The 20,819-nt window shown below is 39.6% G+C and overlaps 1 protein-coding gene across 2 annotated transcripts in view; it reads right to left on the bottom strand.

The window, feature by feature from the left end:
• The window catches only part of CLDN10 (claudin 10), a 140,372-nt gene that overhangs the window by 38,541 nt on the left and 81,012 nt on the right, over positions 1 to 20,819 (bottom strand). The window contains exon 1 of one of the 2 annotated variants that reach the window (XM_001366357.4): positions 7,774 to 8,286. The exons of the other annotated variant lie outside the window; for it this stretch is intronic. Within the exon in view, the coding sequence (XP_001366394.1) occupies positions 7,774 to 7,993 (220 nt within the window). The 5' untranslated portion in view covers positions 7,994 to 8,286. Of the gene's footprint in view, positions 1 to 7,773; positions 8,287 to 20,819 lie in introns of those variants that run through there. 2 annotated transcript variants of the gene reach the window in all.

Raw genomic sequence — 20,819 nt, 5'->3', positions numbered from 1 at the left:
CAGTTTGGAACCCAAGTTCCCCTTACTCCAGGTGTACTCTCTATCCGCTGAGCCGCCTAGCTGCCCCTTAAAATGTGTTTTCAAAGATGGTCAGCTATCTTGGGGTTTTGTTTATATGAATTTTATTTTATAGTTTATGAAGCTGTCTTCTTTTCCTATGATTAAAAGAACATTTCTTGCCTCAAAGAAAAAAAACAAACCCAACAACAAGCAAACAAAAAAACAGTAACCCTAGTGAAAGCAGCATAAAGACAGTGACCTTCAGAAAATATACTTAACTCAGGGAAAATTGGATCCCAATCATTATGCTGCGGTTCTACCTGTAACTCTACCACTAAACAAGTACTAGTTCTATTTTAAGTTAATTCTAAAGGGCCTCCCTGACTAAGTATCCATTTATTCCTCCCTTTCCCAACAGGATCCCTTATTCAGACCATGTGGCAGTCTGGGTATTTGGAAGCTAGAATCAGGATCCTCAAGGAGGAAAAAATAAGGTTTTAGTAAGCCCTTTTACTTGCCAGGCACTATGCTCTTCATTTTATAACTAGTATCTCAATCCTCACAACACCCTTCCAAAGTAGATGTTATCATTATTTCCATTTTACAGTTGAGAAAACAGAGCCAGACAGAGATGAAGCAGCTTGCCCAGGGTTACATAACTAGTAAGAGCCTGAAGATGGATTTGACCTGAGATTTGCCTGATTCTATATGCAGTGCCCAATTCACTTTAACCATTGTGCCACCTCATGTTAGATCCAAGAGAATATGCAACAAGTCAGTAAGAGGACTAGCTCATTGTTTAGAAGCAAAGGTTCAGCCAGTACTTTTTTTTTTTACCATCAAAGAGAACTACGGTTTTAGGCTTCTTTGTCTTGCCTTCAATTGCAGTCACTGAACAAATATTAGACTTTAGAACAAGAAAAATGCTAAAAATAAAACTATTCTAGAGAAAGAATTCTTCTTCACTCAGATTTCATTATAAATTGGCAGAGCACATGCAGTTCTGGTTTACAGTTCAATCGTAAGTTCTGGAGTTTGGAAATCAAAATCCATTTCCTATAGAATCTGTGTTATAAATCGTGATGAAAGTCTCAGTCTGGGTCCCCAAAACCCATAGCAGAACTAGGATAACCGAGAATGCTATTATCTATACCTAAGTATTTTTACAACAGCATTTCCATAGGAAAGTATGGACCAAATTTCACTCCAGGGCATTAGAGATGTCTTTCTTGGCAAATTGCTCTTTTGGTTGTGGTAAGGCGAAGGCAAGGGAATTGACAAAACCGACAGCATCACATCTTCTTAGAGTGCCTACTGGAGGATGTGTTGCCAGGTGCCTCTGGAGAAGGGGTTCTTAACCAGGGCTCCACATAGGAGTCCAGGAATTGTGTTCAAGGGGTCTGGGAACTTGAATCAGAAAAAAATATCCTATGGATTTGCTTTCACAAACTTCTAACTGAACGTTAGCATTTCCTTCAATTATTTAAAAACCACATTCTCAGAAGAGATCCAATGCACAAAAGACTTTTGAGAACTCCTGCTCTGGATTTATTAATGTATTAATTCTGTGCCTGTATAAATGGAAATATCGTAGGGTCTGAATTGGGCTGTTTCCACAGGTGGTGAGGGACTTCTTGTATGATTTCTTCTGTACTATGTAAGGAAAGTTTGTATAACTCGGATACTAATAAATTAGCCACTGTTTGTACTTATATATTAAAAGGTATCTTGGAGGCACTACGGACAGGCAGGAAGCCTTGAGCTCAAATCCTGCCTTAGAAATTTGCTTACTCTGTACTCCTGGGCAAGGCACTTAACCTCTCTCTGCCTCAGTTACCTCAACAGTAAAATGAGGATCATAGTTCCAACCTCCCTGAGTTATTGTGAGGATCAAATTAATTAATATTTTAAAGCACTAAGCATAGTACCTGGCACATAGTAGGTGCTTAATAAGTGCTGGATTCCCTCAATTCTATCAATAGAGTCAATCTTTGCATGACTTAAGTCCATTGATAAGCATCCATGTAATGATTTCACTTTTGCAAAGTGGGTACCTATAACCTTGCATTTAACACTTCCTGAGGGTAAAACTTATTTCAGATAATACCATCAAACAAAATAGTAGTAAAAACTGGTCAAGGAGGCCATTATTTCTGACAGGCCTAATTTACTGGCACTGTTAATAGCTAATTAACACATTAAGGTGCTGAAGCATGAACATATTCACTCAGAGGTTCTCTAAAGCAAAATTTATAGTTAAATCTCCTAGGAGAAATGGCAAACATTCACAGTAACAAAAATAGATGGCATATACTAATAGCAACATGGCTGAGATTGATTCCTATCTAAAGGTCAAATGGCACTTTGAGAGTAATAGAGTTTAGCAAGATAGCCAGAAATCATTAGCTCACTTAACTAGGAAACACTTTCAGTTAGTAAAAGTACTGTGACTTGTCTCAGTAGATACTGCAGGATGAAAAAACTATGGCCTGATTTCCCCAAAATTTGAAGTTTGGGGCCTCATAACCAAAATTCAAATCGTGGGTTAAAATGTCATTTGATTTTCATTATTAATTTCTAAAATATTCACCTGAAGAGAAACCATTAGTAGGACATCCATTGGATTTTTGACTCTACAAAAGAGAGATTGGCCTGGACAGTGATGTCATTGGCAGAGGGAATTCTCAGATGAGAAAACTCCCTTTTCTAGTGAAAGCTAGCACCTTGTCCACAATTTGGAATATTGGAATATTGATTGACTTAGAATATTGGCTTAATTCATGATCACACAGCCAGTATGTGTCTGAGATGAGACTTCAATTCAGATATTCATGGCTCTGAAGTGAGCTCTCTATCCTTTATGTAACAGCATAATGGTGCCTCGAAAGAAAGAAAGAAAGAAAGAGAGAGAGAGAGAAAGAAAGAAAGAGAGAGAGAGAGAGAGAGAGAGAAAGAAAGAGAGAGAGAGAGAGAGAGAGAGAAAGAAAGAAAGAAAGAAAGAAAGAAAGAAAGAAAGAAAGAAAGAAAGAAAGAAAGAAAGAAAGAAAGAAAGAAAGAAAGAAAGAAAGAAAGAAAGAAAGAAAGAAAGAAAGAAAGAAAGAAAGAAAGAAAGAAAGAAAGAAAGAAAGAAAGATGCAGCTCAATGTAATTCACCTCAGAGCAGAAATCTTGGGACTATGCCCTGCTTCTGGCATATACTGATCATGTGATCCTGCAAACATCACTTAGACTTTAAATGCTCTAGGCAACTAACTCTCTAAGGATATAAGTTGCTGAGAACGTGTTGACCTGCCCTTGATAAGAAGGAGGTTCCTCCTCTAGGAGGTTCCCCGAACTAATGAATTCATATATCTAATCTCTTTCCATAGGATTTTTCTTATATTGACAAGTATAACATTTTTGTTGGAAAAACCTTAAAAAAGGAATAAAGCTAAATTGCTAAAATCATTTCATGGGGGAAAGGGGGATTTATTTGGGCAATCTGGATCCTTATCAATAGCTCTGAGATGGTACAAAGCTTTTCTAGGCTTAAGCTGCTTTATCTACAAAACTGACAAACAAAACACAGTCTTGTTAGTCAAAACTCAAAGGTACATCTCCATATATACTAACTGAAGTAAATTAGTATCATTTCTTTACTAATTAACTTAATAATCTCCTACAGAACTGGAAAAATATAAATAAGGTACTGTCACTCTTGGATTCCTTCAGGAATCTGCCTTACTTTCCTCATGACAACTGATGTAGCATTTTTTAAAGAAAAAAAATTTATACCACCTCAAATGCAGTGTTGCAAAGTTAATATATCTTCAGTTATGATCCCATTTGGGGTTTTGTTGGCTAAGATACTGGAGGGGATTGCTTTTCCTCTTCCAGTTCATTTTACAGATAAGGAACTGAGGAAAATGGTTAGGTGATTTGTCAAGAGTCACCCAACTAGTAAGTGTCTGAGGCCAGATTTGAACTCAGGAAGAAAAATCTTACTGACTTGGAACTCCACTTAGATATGTGGACAACATAGCCTTCAGTTTCAACTATAGTACACCATCTTCTGGATCTAGATGATGAGAAATTTGGAAGTTGACTGACTCTGGCCAGAGATATTTCATTCCTAGGTGACAGAAAAAAACAATTCTGTTGATGAACAGAGAATAATCTTTTTACCCCTTTCCTTATTCCAAATCTATAAGATATCTTAAAATCTGTCACATACTCTCTCTTCTCTACACACATGGTCAACACTCCAATTTGGGTCATTCTCATCTTGCCTACACTACTGTAATAGCCTTCTCAAAGGTCTTCCTACTTATAATTTCTCCTCTCCTTGATCCATTTTCCACAGCCCTGACAAAATACTCTTCAAGGAATTATCATGTTAAAAAAATTAAGGAATTATCATGTTAAAAAATTATCAGTGTTTCCCTATTGTCTCTAGGATAAAATACACACTTTTTTTGCCTGGCATTTAGGTTCTTCCATAATATGGCTCTACCCTACCCATCCAACCATATCTCCTATTGTTCTTTATGTTCCAAGCGAAACCAGATCACTAGATAGATGTTACCCAATCTATCTCTTGCTACTTACTCTAGGTTCCCACAAACTTGGAATGCACTCCTTCTTCAACTCCCTCTTTAAAAGGTCTTATTTTTCTTCAAGCCTCTACTCAGGCACCATTTTCTCAGTGAAGCCTTCCTTGTTGCTCTCAGTGTGATCTCTGCTTTCTTTATTTTGTTTTTCTCTCCATTGATAGGTTATAGCCCTCCCATTCCCAATAGAATATAAGCTCTTTGAGAACAGGGACTGGTTTTGTTTTTGCTTATTCTGGTACCTGTAAGTGTTTAGCACATTTGTGTGTGTATGTATGTGTACATGTGCACTTGTATTTAATAAGTATAGAGAGCTCCCAGTGAATTTCTTATACTAATGTAGATCAACAAAGGTTCTGGAACTTGTTGACTGGAAAAATTACCTGGGGTAACAATAAGTTAAGTGACTTGCACAGGAGCACTTCTTCTAAGATGTGTGGGAGTTGGGAATTGACTCCAAATTGTCACTCCTTACACACACACACACACACACACACCCCTACATAGGCAGAAGATCTATTGACTCACTGTGATGCTTATAGTCTTATGACTATAAGTCACTTTATAAAATGTTCGTTGGATTGAAGGTTTTTAGCTTTAAGCCTTTCTTTCTTCCCACTTCCCTTCAATTTTTCATTTTTTCAGTGACTTAAGGATAGAAAGGGAAAGGGGTCCAAGTGTAAATGTAATAGCCCCTTCTCTTCATTCCACCATTCAACACAATCACTTAAATGTGATTAGTCATCCACGCACCCATCCCTTTGCTCTCCCATCCCTTTGCTCTCCGGCACTGAGAAGGTGAACATTTCAGCATCCTATCAATAACACTCTGGAGGCTATTATTTTCCTGTCCCCTCACCCCCTTAAAAGGAAACTCACATAGCTGGCACGCTAACTCACCTCCCAATACAATTAAAACAGAAGAATACTCTCTGGACAGTTACTGTAAATCCCATATTCCTGAGTGGTAAACCACAGAAACAAGAGCCTATCTATTCATCTCATCTGCCTGGATTTGCGTTTTGGATAACAGAGACAATTCAACAGCAGTTCTAGGAAGTAAATATGACCCAGATCATTCATATTTGAAGGCACCACTCAGATCCTTGTCTCTTTCAGAATAATGCCTACATTTCCTTTGCACTGTATCCTCATCAAATACCACATTGAGCAAGAGCTTGCTTTTCAATTATAGACGCTGAGACAAGTGCAACCTTAGCAGCATCAAAATCTTGTCTCTACTATTTACCCAGCTATGTAAATAAAACCTTTCAATAATGCAACGAGAGACAAAGAAAACATCTTAAAGCTAAAACTAGTGTAAAAAGTTGCTCTTGGGTCATTGTGGCTACCTAGCTCTTACTCTTTTCTCTCCAGATGAGAGTCCCAATTTCTGCTTCAAAAGTGTATTGTTCTCTTCAAGGTTAAACAAAGCTGGCATTATCTGCGACTATCTAACTGTAGCAGACTTTATGAGCTGCTCTAAACAAGGGGGGAAATCTAGTCTTATTTATAACTATGTTTGTTAGGAAAACCCAAGAAAGTAGTATATCTCAAATAAGAAAATGCACACGTACGAAAGATTATCCCGTCAAGGAAAAGCGAACACACTAACAGAAGTAAGAGCTGGGCGGGGGAAGAGGGGAGAGGAAGTATTCTTTCTATGCCAAACTTCTTTGCGCAGCCACTGAGCTTTCAGGAGCACTAGAACAATAACTAAGCACTTGATGACTTGGATCGGAAAGATCGGTTGATTTATTTTCTTAAAACTAAAGGAAGTTTTCTTTAAATCCAGCTGAGTGATTTTATGGTTCTAAAGAAGAACACCTCTTTTTTTATATCTCTCTAATGGATAATTTTTCAAGATCTGACCGAAGTCCAAGGACAAATGAGTTTTGCTTTTGATCAATTCCCCCATTTCAGAAATAAGTGGACAAGGAATGAGCTACGACTCCAGCAGTAGTGAGGGACTTGCAATGCAGGTTGTAACCCGGTACGTCCCAGCCAATAAGTCCTATGGCGGTAGCTGTTTAAGGCACTTAGAAGAGAAACGGTTAGTTCCGGATCACGAACTAATTGTCTGAGATGGGATTTGAATTTAGGCTTTTCGGTAGCTGTCTACACTTTCACCCCTCTATGCCATGATCCCTCCGCAAAAAAAGAAACCAAACACTGAGTTTTAAAGGCTGGCGAACCTATAGTTACTAACTGTACAAGAACAAACTAAGATTTTATTGGTGGAGCGCCCGTCTATAACATGAGTGAGTGAGTACCCTTAGCGTAGGAGTGCAGCAATAAGAACCACCCCAAGTTTGCAGATTCCTTCTCCCAAACGCCCTCTTTCTACTGTGAGCACGACGCCCTAGCTGAATACTGAAACAGAACAAGAGACCGGTCACCTCAGTCCCTGGTGGCAGCAGCATTCCGGAGAGCAGTGCCTGAGCTAGTAGGGGCGGCCCAAGCTGTACACCTGCTGCTTCCCCTCGTCCTGGCTGGCTCACACTTGGAGGCCACACACCTGGCAGCTAAACTGGGGACACTCTCAATCTACTTGCCCACCTTCCAGAGATCAGAGGTTCTTCACCATTTTTGTGTCGTGGATCCCTCCGACAGTGGGGAGAAGTCTATGGATCCTTTAGCATAACGTTTTAAAATAGCTGAAGGAAATGCTAAATTTCGGCTAAAGGTTCATGAAAATGAAGGTCTCAGTATTTTCCCCTCATTCAAGTGCATGGATTCCCAGAATTCTATCCACGGACCCCAAGTTAAGAACCTATGTTGTAGAACAATCCATTGCGCAGATTCTAAAAAGAGTGAAAAAACAAACAAACAAACAACCACGAACCAAACTCAAAGCTCTCCTCTGAGTGTCCCTCACCTCCTGCCCTATCCCCAGTGCAGTTCCCACATTCTTGTCTCCCAAAACCTATCCAACTGGCAAGGCGCTAAAAGTACTAGGTACGGGAGAGGGCAGCCCATCGGTCTCCGCCCCCAGTTAGGTGTATGCCCCCTGAGCCCCCGCGCCGCTTTTAGCCACGCGCACCTCCTCTCCTGCTTGCCCTGCTAAATAGATGGACCGCTCTCACCTAGTGGGATGAAGGAGAGAAAGAGAGGGCATGAGAAAGGAACGTGAGAAAGAAGGGGCTAGGGGAGAGGGCATGAGGAAAGAGGAATAGATGCAGACCGTCCAGAGCCAGCATGGAGGGGAAGTCCTTGCAGTTAGAAACGCCCGTGGAGTCGGTAACACAGGTCTTCCACAGGTTGGCCCAATAGGTGGCGGTGGTGATGACCGTGCCATCGATGGTGGACACCTTCCAGTAGTCGGTGGGTAGAGTGGAGGAGACCAGGACCCAACCCGAGATAGCTACCATGAAGGCGATGATCTCCGAGGCTGTACTCGCCATGCCGCTGGCTGCTGGAGCGCTTCCCGCATCCACTCCCCTACCTAGGACCTCTTCCTTCTATTGCTCCCCACACCTACACCACCACCACCTCGACTCCGCCTCCTTCCAGGGTCCCCTCCTCCAGCAGCCCCAGGGCGCGCGCGAATAAAGAGGGTCTAAGAGAAAGCCCCGAAACTTGAGCGCTCTGTAGTGAGCTGACTCCAGGGACGAGGCTACCAGCTCAGTGGAGGGAGCCCCTTAGAGTTTGTTTCGCAGCATCCTGTCCCGTCTCTAGCTTACCCTCCACCCCCAACTCGATCCCGTTTTTCACCGCCCCTTGTTCCCATCCCTTCCCGTCCTCTCTCCTCCTCTTCTTTCCCTCTGCCACTAAGAAGCTTGGCCCTTTAGATTTGAATTTCTAAATGAGAAGGAGGAAGAAGAGATGGGGAAGGAAAGTGAGAAACTCCATTGTCCTGCTGCGCTCCAAAATTCACTCCCACCACTCTTTGACGCTTGAGATTCAGGGGATTGCCCGTTAGCTTTGTGGCGTTTCCTTGGAAGAAACGAGCGATATAAAGGTGTAAGAAATGGGCTAGGCAGCTGGTTTGTTAAACACAGAGAGTGATCTGTAAGGGAGTGAGATGATTCTCCAAGCGTTCTTGGTCCGTATCATCGACAGCCTGAATCTGTATCAGGTCCTCTTCCCTCTTAGCTGGAGGACACTCTGCTATGTTCTCCTCCCTCCTCAAAAATCGGGCCAAGTGCCCACGTCAATAAGAACAGTCCTTCATTCACCTCTCTCAGTAACCTTTTTCTAGCAGTACATCTGCTGGTCTAACCTGCCAACCCAAGGAGCCCCTTATAGAGCCCTGTGGCCTTCAGATACTAAAAACAACTGAAGCCTGAATATCCAAGGACCTGTGGTTTCAAGAAATGCTCTTGTTCCGAGGTATTATAGAAGGGGAAGACAGGCAGCCGGATGTGGCACATTTGATAGAGGATTCTCTTTATGCCTTGCCCTACCCATGGCAAATAGATTGGTTTCCAAAGCACCTTATTAAATCTGAAAGGAGAAAGCCTTTTGTGTACTATGTACTCCCAGAGGATTTTGTCCTTGTTTAGTTGTTTTATTCCCCCTGGACTCATCAGGACCCTATTTGGGTTGGGTTTTGTTTTGCTTTTGACATAGATACCAGAATGATTTTTCATTTCCTTCTCCAGCTCATTTTACAGAGGAGGAAACTGAGGTAAACAAGGTTAAGTTAAGACTTGCCATGGGTCACACATATAGTAAGTGTCTGAGGTCAAATATGAAAGCTGGCACTGTATCTACTTTGGCACCTGGCCTACCACTCTGCTAGGATAGGTAAGCTTAAAGTAATATGGCCACATAAAACTGTCCATGATGATTTCATTATTGAATTTTCATGGTAAGCCTGAGAAGCTGATCCTGTTAAAGCCTTGGTGGGACTGTCAAGGAGGGTGCACTGATCAGACTCTGTCCTTGGAAGCAGCATGGTGCCTCTGTAGTGTGTGTGTGTGTGTGTGTGTGTGTGTGTGTGTGTGTGTGTGTGTGTATTCTTTTTACATTCTCAGTTCTAGTGAATCTGGCTTGCTAACATACACAAACACACAACATTTCTCTTTCTCCCTCTGTCTGTGTCCAAGGAATAGTCTCTGGTTGGAATATACTTCCTTTATCTTCTTGCCTCCATCCAGTATCCTTCCAGATCTCCCCTTCCCCAGGGATTGAAACTCTAGGTTTTGAAATTATTGCATCTTTTCTTTGTTTATGCTTACTTGTATAATGTGGACTATGTGGTCCCTCCAAGTAGACTATGAGATTCTTGAAGGCTTGTTTCATATTTGTCTTTGTATCCTGGAACTTAGCACAGTGCCTTGTATATGCATAGAAGACACAATAAATACTTGTTGAACTGAAATTTTCTCATCCAAATCCATGAATAGAGGAGGACAGAACCAAAGACCTGATTTAATCAGAATTACGAGCTTAAAAATTCTAGTTATAGCACTGTTTTTCATTTAGGACTATGAGGCTACTGTCTGATCTTTTCTAGTAGTGGTGAAGGAATCATACTTCACCATTCACACTGTCTTCTTTGAACAAAGATATTTCCCTGGTGACAAGATACATGTCTAAGAAATGGGACCACAGTGGAGTATCTTAGTTTTGCAGGACTGAAACCTTGGAGCTGTCTTTAATAGATTACTTCCTTTTTTCTTCTTCCCTTGAACATTCCCTCACCATGTCCTGCAGTTTCTTCCTTTGAAATATCTCTTATTTTTCTTTTCCTTTCTCTTCTTTCTGCCAGCTCTGTGCCCCAGGCATTCACACCTGCATAACTTTAGTAACATCTTTCCAATCTTCCTCAAGTCAGTCCTGGAAACAACTGTTAGTTTAATCATCCTTAATAATAGCTAAGTAGGATTTCAAAGTACTTTAAGCCTTCTAAAGTATTTTACAAATATGATTTTCTTTTAACCCCACAACAACCCTGGGAGGTGGGTGCTATTGTTATCCTCATTTTACAGATGAGGAAACTGAGTCAGAAGGCATTTAAATGACTTACTGTCAGTATCTGCAGTCAGATTTACATATCACTTAGCTGCTTCTTCCTTAAATGACTAACAAGAAAAGTGCTTTGCAAATCAGAGGGCACTGTGTAAATGCTAGCTAGGTATTAAATACCATTTTGCTCCTGTTCTGCTGAAAAAACAAAAACAAATCCCAGCAACCTTGAATAGCTCCTGATTTCTTAGCACATCAAGTCTAAATTCTTCTGTCTATCTTTGAAGGCCCTCTGTAATCTCCTCTTCACCCACCTATCACACCTTATTTCCTATTACTCCTCACCACATTCCGTTTGCTCTCATCAGGACTCATTGAACCAGATCATGCTCATTTCCCATGTCTATGTCTTTTATCATATTTCACTTACCTAGAAGACTCTTCCCTTTTTCTCTTCTGTCTAAATCCTACTCATTTTTTCAAGACTAACTAAAGTCCTGCCTCTTCTAGGAAGTCTTTCTCAATTACACAGCAAGAACCCTGTCTAAGAGACCAAGTTTCTAGGTAACAAATCTGTGACTGGCTGATTAACTAGCTGAACAATCTTCTTAATTCTCTGGGCCCCCATGTTCTCACCAGAAACTGAGGAAGTTGGAATAGATGATTCTTGAGGTTCCTTATATCTCTAATATGTCACGAGTATATGATTCTTTTCTTTGAAATTCCTTACAGGATATCAAAAGTGGAGCAGCTTTCATGTTTGCATAATGTCTATATTGTTTCATCATTTATCTTCAATAGTCTAAAAACAAACCAATTTCATGCTGGTATCTTTAATGAGTCAAGGTGACCACAAAGGTTTCAGACAACAGAGGCCAATATGTGGGAGCAAATCTGTATGTTCCTGAGTATAAAGATATAAGCTCTGTTTTGTTTATTTAATTGATCCCTTCAAAGTCTTTCCAATTCTTTTGGATTTCAAGTTTTTCTTTCCCTTGATAATCATAGTAGGTCAGAAATGAGTCTTCTAAATTAAATCTGTCAAAGTGATTGCTTCCCAATGTGCATGCAATGAAACTTGGGTTTGTTTGTTTGATTGTTTGCATTCTCTTTTGTCAATTTTTGATCAGGAGAGCAGAGTGCAGAGGTAGTAATGCCCACTGCTGAAGAAAGGAGGGAAGATAGTAAAAACATAGAATTTTATGGTGAGAAGAAACCTTAGAGGTCATTTAATTGAATCTCCTTCCTACCCAATGAAGAAATCCTTTCTAGAATATCTAACTTTTGTTTGAACATTTCCAGAGATAGAGAACCTGGAAAAGCAGATTATTGCAACGGTGGATGCTATCATTGTCAGCATTGCCATCCTTATCCTGAATCCACATCTGACTCTGTAACTTTTATCCAGCACTTCTATTTCTGCTTGGTGGCGCAATGTGGAATAATTCAATTCATTGACCATTTAATAAGGTCTACTCTGTGGACTGTGCTATCATTTGGGGAGACAAGACAAGAACCTTGTTCTCATGAATTTTACAATCTGACAGTAGAAGAATAGGACACATATAAGATAATTGTAATACAAAAATGATATTCGATACATTTATTAAAGAGGCACAAAAGATGCTATTATTGACCCCATTTGGGGTTTTCTTGGCAGACAATGGAGTGGCTTGCCATTTCCTTCACCACTTCATTTTACAGATGAAGAAATTGAGACAAACAAGGTTAAGTAACCTACTCAGAATCTCACAGCCAATAAGTGTGTGAGGTTGGATTGGAACTCAGGAAAATGTCTTTCAGACTCTTGGCCAAATACTCTAGCCACAGCACCACCTAGACTGTAACAAACTGGTTAGATCAGCTAATGGAGGAGATGACATTTGATTTGGGCTTTAAAGGATGAATAGATTAATAAAGTGTGAAAGGATTAACAAAGAAGGAACAGCATTTTAGGAGTAGGGATTAGTGTGAACAGAAGCCCAGAGACAGAAAAAAGCACAGAGGAAAATTCAGCTTGTCTGGACTGCAGAGCATTTAGTGGGAATAGATGAAGAAAGAGAGATTGAACAGATTGGAAAAGATTCTAAATAGCGGGGAAAGAAGTTTAAATTTTCCTCAGTAACCAAGAAAGAGAAAATAAAGAATCCTTAGCAGAGGAATTCCTGTTTCAAAAAAAAACCAACAGTTGAGAAGTGAGAAAAAAAGTCAGAGGAAACACATACCCCAAATTCATCAGTCACGTACAACATTTACTAAGCTGCACTTTGTCTAATTGGTTTCTGGTTCTGAGCTGGCCATTCTCTGTAGTCAATAAAACTACACCTCACATTTGTAAAGTGCTTTGAGATTAACAAAGATATGCTTTCCTCACAACAACCCTGTGAAGTAAAATAAATAAAGGTATTAAATTACTTTTTAGAGGTGAGGAAACTGAGGCAAAAGGGATTAAGTGACTTATGCCTAGGATCACAACACCAGTAAATGGAGCCAGGATTTAAACATAAAGGTTTCCTAACTACATCAAAATCCAGGATTTAAAATGAACATTTCTCCTGTCTCCAAGTCTAACCTACCTTCCATTACATCACATGATTTATATGTAATATCCTTCTCTTGTGAAAATGGCTCTTCTCAGAGTGGTGAATCGCTTCATTTCCATAAGAACTGGAAGGACCCACATGAACTGTTGCAGAGTGAAATGAGCAGAACCAGGAGAACATTATACGCAGTAACTGAAATATTGTGAGATGATCAAATGTAATAGACTTTGCTACTAACAGCAATGCAATGATCCAGGATATCCCTGAGGGACTTATAAGAAAGAATGCTATCCACATCAAGAGAAAGAACTGCAGAAGAAAACATATGCTTTATCACTTGTTTATAAGGATATAGAATTGGGGGTTTGGATTTTAAAAGATGACTCTATTACAAAAATGAATAATATGGAAATAGGTTTTGAGTAATAATACACATATAACCCAGTGGAATTGTTTGTCAGCTACAGGAGAGGGGGAAGGAAGAGGGGAGAGAGAGACCATGAATCATGTAACCATGGAAAAATATTTTTAAAAGAAAATTATGTTAAAAAAAAAAGAAAATGGTTCTTCTCCTTGGAGGCAGGAATGGACTTTATATGATTGAAAATTCACTGCTAGTCCTCAAGGTACAAGGACATTCTGATACTACAGATCAGATGTTCTTCAACTCTTTTGCATCATAGACTCCTTTGGTAGTCTGGTGAAGTATATGGATTCCTTCACAAAATAATGTTTTTAAGTGCATAAAATAAAATGCATAGGATTACAAAGGAAACCAGTTATATTGGAATGTAGCTATCAAATATTTTTAAAACCCCTACAAGTTAATAATCCTTGTGTAGTTAGTTACATCAAAATTGGCATGTTGCATAGTTTTAATTTTATTTTACTTTTAAAGCCTTACTTTCTGTTCTGGTAACAACCTTAAGACAGAAGGGCAAAGCCTAAGCAAATTGGGGTTAAGTGATTCGTCCAGGGTCACATAACTAGGAAGTATGTGAGGCCAGATTTGAACCTGTCCTCCCAACTCCAAGCCTGGCATTCTATATACTAAGCTACCTAATTATCCCTTGTATAGTTTTTAGAAATAATTTTTGGGGAGTAAAGGTGAAATAACCAACTATGAAACATGTAGCTTAAAAATTTTATGCATTAACATATACATTATTAGACATAAAGTACATAATAAGTATCAGTATCATTCTCAAAAAAATTGTATTCCCTTTTTTCAATGAAAAAATCCTTATAGAGAAATAGAAATTCACTAAACTGTTACTTCTCAGACTGGATAAATATTAAAAAAAATAAGGTTGATTAAGAATGTGTCTCTATTTGAGTTGAGAGAGTAAGGAATGGATAAGACTTGTTATAGAATACTAGAAATAGAGCATCCATTCAACCACCTACCACGCCATTCAATTCTCCCCTACCCTTGGGAAAAAAAACCTTTGCTTATTTTTTCTTTTTTGATTATCATCACCCCTAAAATATTGCCATCCATCTTTCCTCTCTTTCATTGTCAAATTTCTGGAAAGAAAGATCTATTCTTGGTCTTCATTTCATCTCCATTCACTCATTTAACCCCATCCAATATGGCTTTCAAACTCAATACCCAAATGAAACTGTCTGCTCCAATATTACCCATGGTCTCTTTACTGTTAAATCAATGGTTATTTCTCAACCTCCTTGACCTCTCTGCAACTTTTGACACTGTAAACCAGATACTGCAGATGGACAGCAAGTCAGGCTCAACATTAAGAAGGAAAAAGAGTGACTTGGATTGCATTTTGGAAATTCTGTGGTGCTTTTAATGATCCTAACCTATTCCCTGACACAAAGGCTCATCTTTTCAATATTGTTCTCCCAATGATACTGTAAGGCTAGAGGAATAAGATAGGGGAAAATGCAAAGGTCATCTCTAAAAGGGAAAGAGGAGACTTTAGCCATAAACCCTGGGAAAAGATTCTAGAAGGGGAAGAAGCTCTGCAGAGTGGGGTTTGGGGAATGAACTAAGGAAAAACCTGTTCCATCAAATTCCTGTAACCTGACTAGTTTCGTGGAGAAACCAGGATGGTTTGGGCTTGGAAGATACCTGGGAGGTTTTCCTGAAGTGCTATGGACAATTTGGCTGTAAAGATCTGGCTATGGCAGTTTAGCTGAGGGAAACCAAAGGGTTTTACATCTGGGACTTTGGGTTTTACCTAAGAAGCCAACCCCAGACTTGGGGAAGGTCTCAGTCCCCTTGTGAGTCCAGTCTCCTCAGCCTTTTAGAGACAATCCGGGATGTTTAGTTTAGCAATGTAGGCAGATTGGGGGGTTGGGGGTTAGAAAGAGCAGGAAGTGACTAAGAAGGGTTTAAAGAAGATCAGAAGAGCTCTCTTGTGAGAGGAGCATAGAAAGGGGGAGGACATAGAGTCCTGTAGAGTTAGGCCCTTACCTACCATTTCCCTAACCTCAATCAGTAAAATAAACTTGATTTCCTATAGTCTCAAGTGGTTGGTGCTTTGCTGGCCCGGGAAGGTCTTAGGTGGTTTTTTTTCATCACCAATCCATCTAGGTCCTTCCCAATCAATATATCTCCTTATTCCTCTATCCGTACAATACACATAAATCTCAAAATATCAGTCTCTGAGGTATCATGGTTGTAGTTCACACAAAGGGCAATGGAGAGAAACATGGTGGGCACAAGCAAGTTATAGGTGATAGCCTATGCCTAAGAAGTGGTATAAAGCATATCATCCTGGAGATTTATGATCTGAAAAAGAGATGGGACAGTTTTGTGGCATGAGAGAAGGATAATAAATGGACAGAAAGCACTGCATTACTACTCATGGAATGTAAAAATCCTAAAGGAAAGCTTCCATCATTTTTGATGGAAGATGCATTTTGATGGAAGATTTTGGAAGATGCATGAAGGACTATGGGTGAAAATCGCAACAGGATGAGTGAGAATCACACATATACCCCCCCCCCCCCACACACACACACTTAAGGCCTGAATGAGTTGGGATCTTTACTGATGGAAGGAATGGTTAAACAAAGGAGATCTCAGAATCCCTGGGATCCCTTAACCTGGGATCCATGGACCTAATTTTGAAGAAATATTTTAATAATTATATTTCAATAAAATGTGCTTCTTTTATAATTCTATGATTAAAATTTTTATTCTGAAAAGGGAACTGTCACAGGAATCTATGATTCTAATGTGTTAAATAAGGATACTAGCTGCTGAGCATGATTTTTAAATTTTTTTTATTTCTTTGATACTTCAATGATTCCATAATCTCATCAATGTAGGAATTCCTTCCAGCTATGTTGATTGCAATCTATCTTCTACCCATTCTCCTCCTGTCCCACCCTTTTCCTAGTCAGTGTAAATGTTCCTAAAAGTTCACCAAATGATTTGATGACTTTCTCCATATCCCTCAACATCGTACAGCTACCGAAAGAACTCAAGAGATCTTCATCAGTTATCCTTTGCTCACACTATATGACCAATCAACATTATTTCTCAGTGATGGCAGCTCTCTGACAAAACTATACCAACTCTCCTACACAGCTCACCAATGGCAATCAGTTGCAACCTATTCCTACTGAGCACAGAAGAATGCAACTTTCATTCTTTGGATGACTGGTAACTTTAAACATGAGTAGACTGAGTTCTTCAGTGACTTGCAGCCATTTATCAAGAATCACATGAGGATATTTGTGTTTTTTAAAAGAGCTTTTCTTTCAAGGAGAAATATTTACCTAGCACACAAGACAATTTCACAACATTTGTTGGATTGAATCAGATTTTGTTTAAATTACTCATTCTTCAACTGAGGAAAAATGGAATTCATAAAGGTAAAGTGACAAGCCTAGGGTCACATATACAGTAAAGTTAGTGGCAAATGTGGCAGTGAATAATGAGTTATAAACCTCTGAAACAGCAGTAAAATAACAAAAGTGAACACTGGGGAACCAGAACAAATTTAGCTTTCTGCTGTGTAAAATGTCACCATTAGGGCTTTATCCCTCTACTTGAAGGTCCTGATCCCTGTTAAAATGTAAACATTGCTAGGCCATTCAGGAGTTTAAGCTCTCTGTCATTTGTCAAAGAGTTTGAGTTTCAAATGTGTTTTCCTAAAAGCAGATTTTGAAGAGAAGGAGGAGGAGGAGGAGGAAGGGAGAGAACTGGCATGAGTACGTCTGGTATAGAACTGGGAGAGTGGGAGGAGGGAACTGGTGGGGTTGGGGCCACCTGGAAATGCAAAAGGAAAGGTTTCAGAGGGGAGCAGCTAAAACCCTCAAGACTCCCTCCACAGTGTCGCCAAGGGAAAAACTAGAGACTGAGAATCGGCTATGACTTAGTATTGGTCTCTACTAGCATGCTATATTGTGGCAGGATTTATTAAGTATTTCTTTTCATTGTTGCTGTCCACACCTCTGCTTTCCTCAGTGTTTGGAACACCCAGAATGGAAACTCCTTGAATTGATGCAAAGCAGCAACTTCTCCTTAACTATAGTCTTGGACAACTTCCTAAAAAGCACTGAAAGGTTAAATAACTAAACCCATTGTCATACAATCAGTCCATGAGAGGAGCTATAAAAATGTCTGGGAAGTGAAGTGACTTGTACATAGTGCTACACGTAGCACATATCAAGAGTAAGACTTGAACCTGGGGAGATCCTTACTGACTCCAAGGCCAAAACTCTATCTGGGATATCACAATGCTGCAGCAATTCATACATGTTATTAAGAAGTCTGTTGCCTCATTCATATGATAGTCCTTTATGACCTGCCTCAACACACATGTATATGATATGTGAAGATCAGCACAAACACACAGGGTATGTGTCTATATCTACATGTATGTGTACATACACGTGTTATATAAATTCCATGTATAGTTATGTATATACATGTGAATGCATGTGATTACATACAGACAGATAATGATGCCTCCTCTAGTGCAGAGCGGGGAGAGAGGGAGGGAGATATTTGGAACTCTGTTGTAATAATAACAACAAAAAGATAACATGGCGGTTGGTCAAGGGAAACTTTGATCAATTTCTTGAGTCTCTTAATCCAGTGAGATTACAGGACATGGACTTTTGTCTGAAGGGTCTCCTTTGTGGAGCTTGACTGAGGTCCTTTATCCCTGATGAGAGATATATGTCCAAATGCCTTGCTGAAAGAACTTAGGGAGCATCCTTTTGTTCCCTGAGTCTCTTGGCTCCTCATGGTTGAGCTCTGCCATTACAAAGTAGTTCTACAGTCACTCTTCTTCTCTGAAAAGCAGTCTAATAAGGACATCTCTTTCTGGGTGAGCAGTTGCTAACTTGAACTCAGGGATTCTCAAATTAGAGACTGCCCATGAGGTGGTAACATCAGATCTGGGGAATTTCATTCTCTCAACTGTGCTCAGAAAAAGAAGAAAGAGAAAGGGCTAAGGAGGCAATTTGGGACAGAGAGGCTCAAAAACCTGTCTTAAACCATGTCCAAGGATACTACTGTTTTGGGTCACCATTGCTCTCCTGAAGTGGGGGATGGAGGAGAGAACTTTCTTTCTAACTTCTATCCTCACCCTGATCTGTATTTCATCTGGAAATCTAATGTATTAAAAGCTGAATTAAAGAGAGGAAAGTCTAAGGGGTGAGACTATTTCATAACTCACTCTTATAAAATACAATGAGATACATTTCTTCCAAAAGGAGTCTAGTTTTCCTTGGCCTCTCGTCATCCAATCATCAAAAAGTCAACTCAGACAACAGGGACCAATCAGAAGGATTTACTTTGTCTTAGTTCTAGCAATTAAAATTAAGGTACATGTCAAGCTCAACCAACAGTTGGTAATGTTCATTCATGTCCAATTATGACCCTGTAGGCCATATTATCTCTGGGGTTTTCTTGGAAGAGACCTGGAATGTTTTGCTGTTTCCTTCTCTAGTAGATTAAGGCAAACAGAGTTTAAGGGACTTGCCCAGGGTCATGCAGCTAGGAAATATATGGGAACATATTTGAACTCAGGTCATCCTGACTCAGGGAAGCTAGATGGCACAGCTGATAGAGTGCTAAACCTAGAGTCAGGAAAACCTGAGTTTAAATCCAGCCTCAGACACTTCCTAGCTCTGTGATATCAGGCAAGTCATTGGACCTTATTTGCCTCGGTTTCCTCATTTGTAAAATGAACTAGAAAAGAAAATGGCAAACCATTCCAGTATCTTTGCTAATGGGGTCACAAAAAGTCAGGCAAGACTGAAAACAATTTCCTGATTTCAAATCCAAGATTCTATCCACTGAACCAACTAATTGCCTCTTTAGTAGACAGAGACTAATTGTCTTGCTCAAGATCACACAACTAGTAAATGTCTGAGTTTCAATTTGAACTCATGTCTTCCTGGCACTCTATTTAAAGAACCATCTAGCTGCCTCAAACAAGTGGTAACATCTTTTAAAAAAAATTAATTTGTTGGTTACATCAAAATTCCCAGGTATCTCCCTGCTTCTCCCTTCCTCTCACCAGAGGAAGCATTTCTTGATTAAAAAAAGAAAGAAAAATGGGAATCAAAGTTCGATCTCATCAGTTGAGGGGGAGACTGAAGAAAATGATCAAATTGAATGTCTCCCTGACCAGCTCCATATACATATATAATTATAGAGCCATAGATAATGTGTTTAGGGGTTAGCTTGGGGATAGTTTAACCAGCAGAAATAAGCATATTCTGCCCATTAGGATCTCTTTTCCCCTTCCTTACTCTCCTGCTTCCTTCTTATGCTGGTTTTTATATTTCTCAGAAGCCCTGGCTTAACTCTAGCCCACTTATTTTCTAAAGAATTCAAACCACATTTTTTCTTATAATTCATAGATATACTATGATTCTTTGTTATAGTTTAATTTTAAAGGTACTTTGATCACTGGATTCCTTCCCTTCTTGCACATTCTCTCTTCTCTATTTATCACCAACCCCTGCCCCTTATCTAGCACTATCTTTAAGGTAGGTAGAATTGTTGTTTCATTTACTATACAGAAAAAAAGAAAAAGTTTATCCTACACATAACCTGCCTGTTCTGAAGGTCCCTGCCAAATCATCATAGACATTGAGCTGAAAAAGACCAATGCCTCTTCCATTTTATAGACTGGAAAACTAAAGACCAGAGATGTTAAGTTGATTTACCAGCCTCCATCCTCTAACTCCAGATCATCTCTCTTCATTCATTCTGTACCATGCCTTTGGGTTTTCTAATGCTCCCACAGGGCAAATTCAAGCTCTCTGTGAGCCCCAGTTACAGGAGAGAGTTGAGGGAGAAAGTGCTTGCTTTGGGTGGCTGGACAGAGGGGAGGGGCATGCAAAAATTGTCCTTGGGCTCTGGGAAGAGGGGGAAAGGAGAAGCTCCAGCAGTGCCAGCTCTGCACCTGTGCCAATCTTTGCCAATGCCAATGCTGCTCTAAGGGAAAATGGAAACTTCTTTTTTATACTTCCCCAGTTTTAAAAATACTCACTTGTTTTATACAGTCTTATTCTTTGATCTTTCAAATGTGTGCACTTGCTTAATATTCTCTTTATGGCTTGTACATAGCAATAATCATCATCTCATCACTGTCATTTATACAAGGTGTCCCCAAAATATTAGGGTAGTTTTAAGTTTAAAGCCTTAAGTAGTAGCTACTAAGAGTTATAGCAGGATTTGAATGAATGCAAGTTTCCCTAATCCCAAATTTATCACTCAGTATTTATGGTATATGTTTATGAGAGAATAATTTTTCTAGGGGCAGTTTGGTGGCACAGT

The sequence above is a fragment of the Monodelphis domestica genome, chromosome 8 (genome assembly GCF_027887165.1).
Source record: "Monodelphis domestica isolate mMonDom1 chromosome 8, mMonDom1.pri, whole genome shotgun sequence".
Taxonomy (NCBI): domain Eukaryota; kingdom Metazoa; phylum Chordata; class Mammalia; order Didelphimorphia; family Didelphidae; genus Monodelphis; species Monodelphis domestica.
The sequence above is the reverse complement of the archived record's forward strand: the minus strand, read 5'-3'. Positions and strand labels throughout refer to the sequence as shown.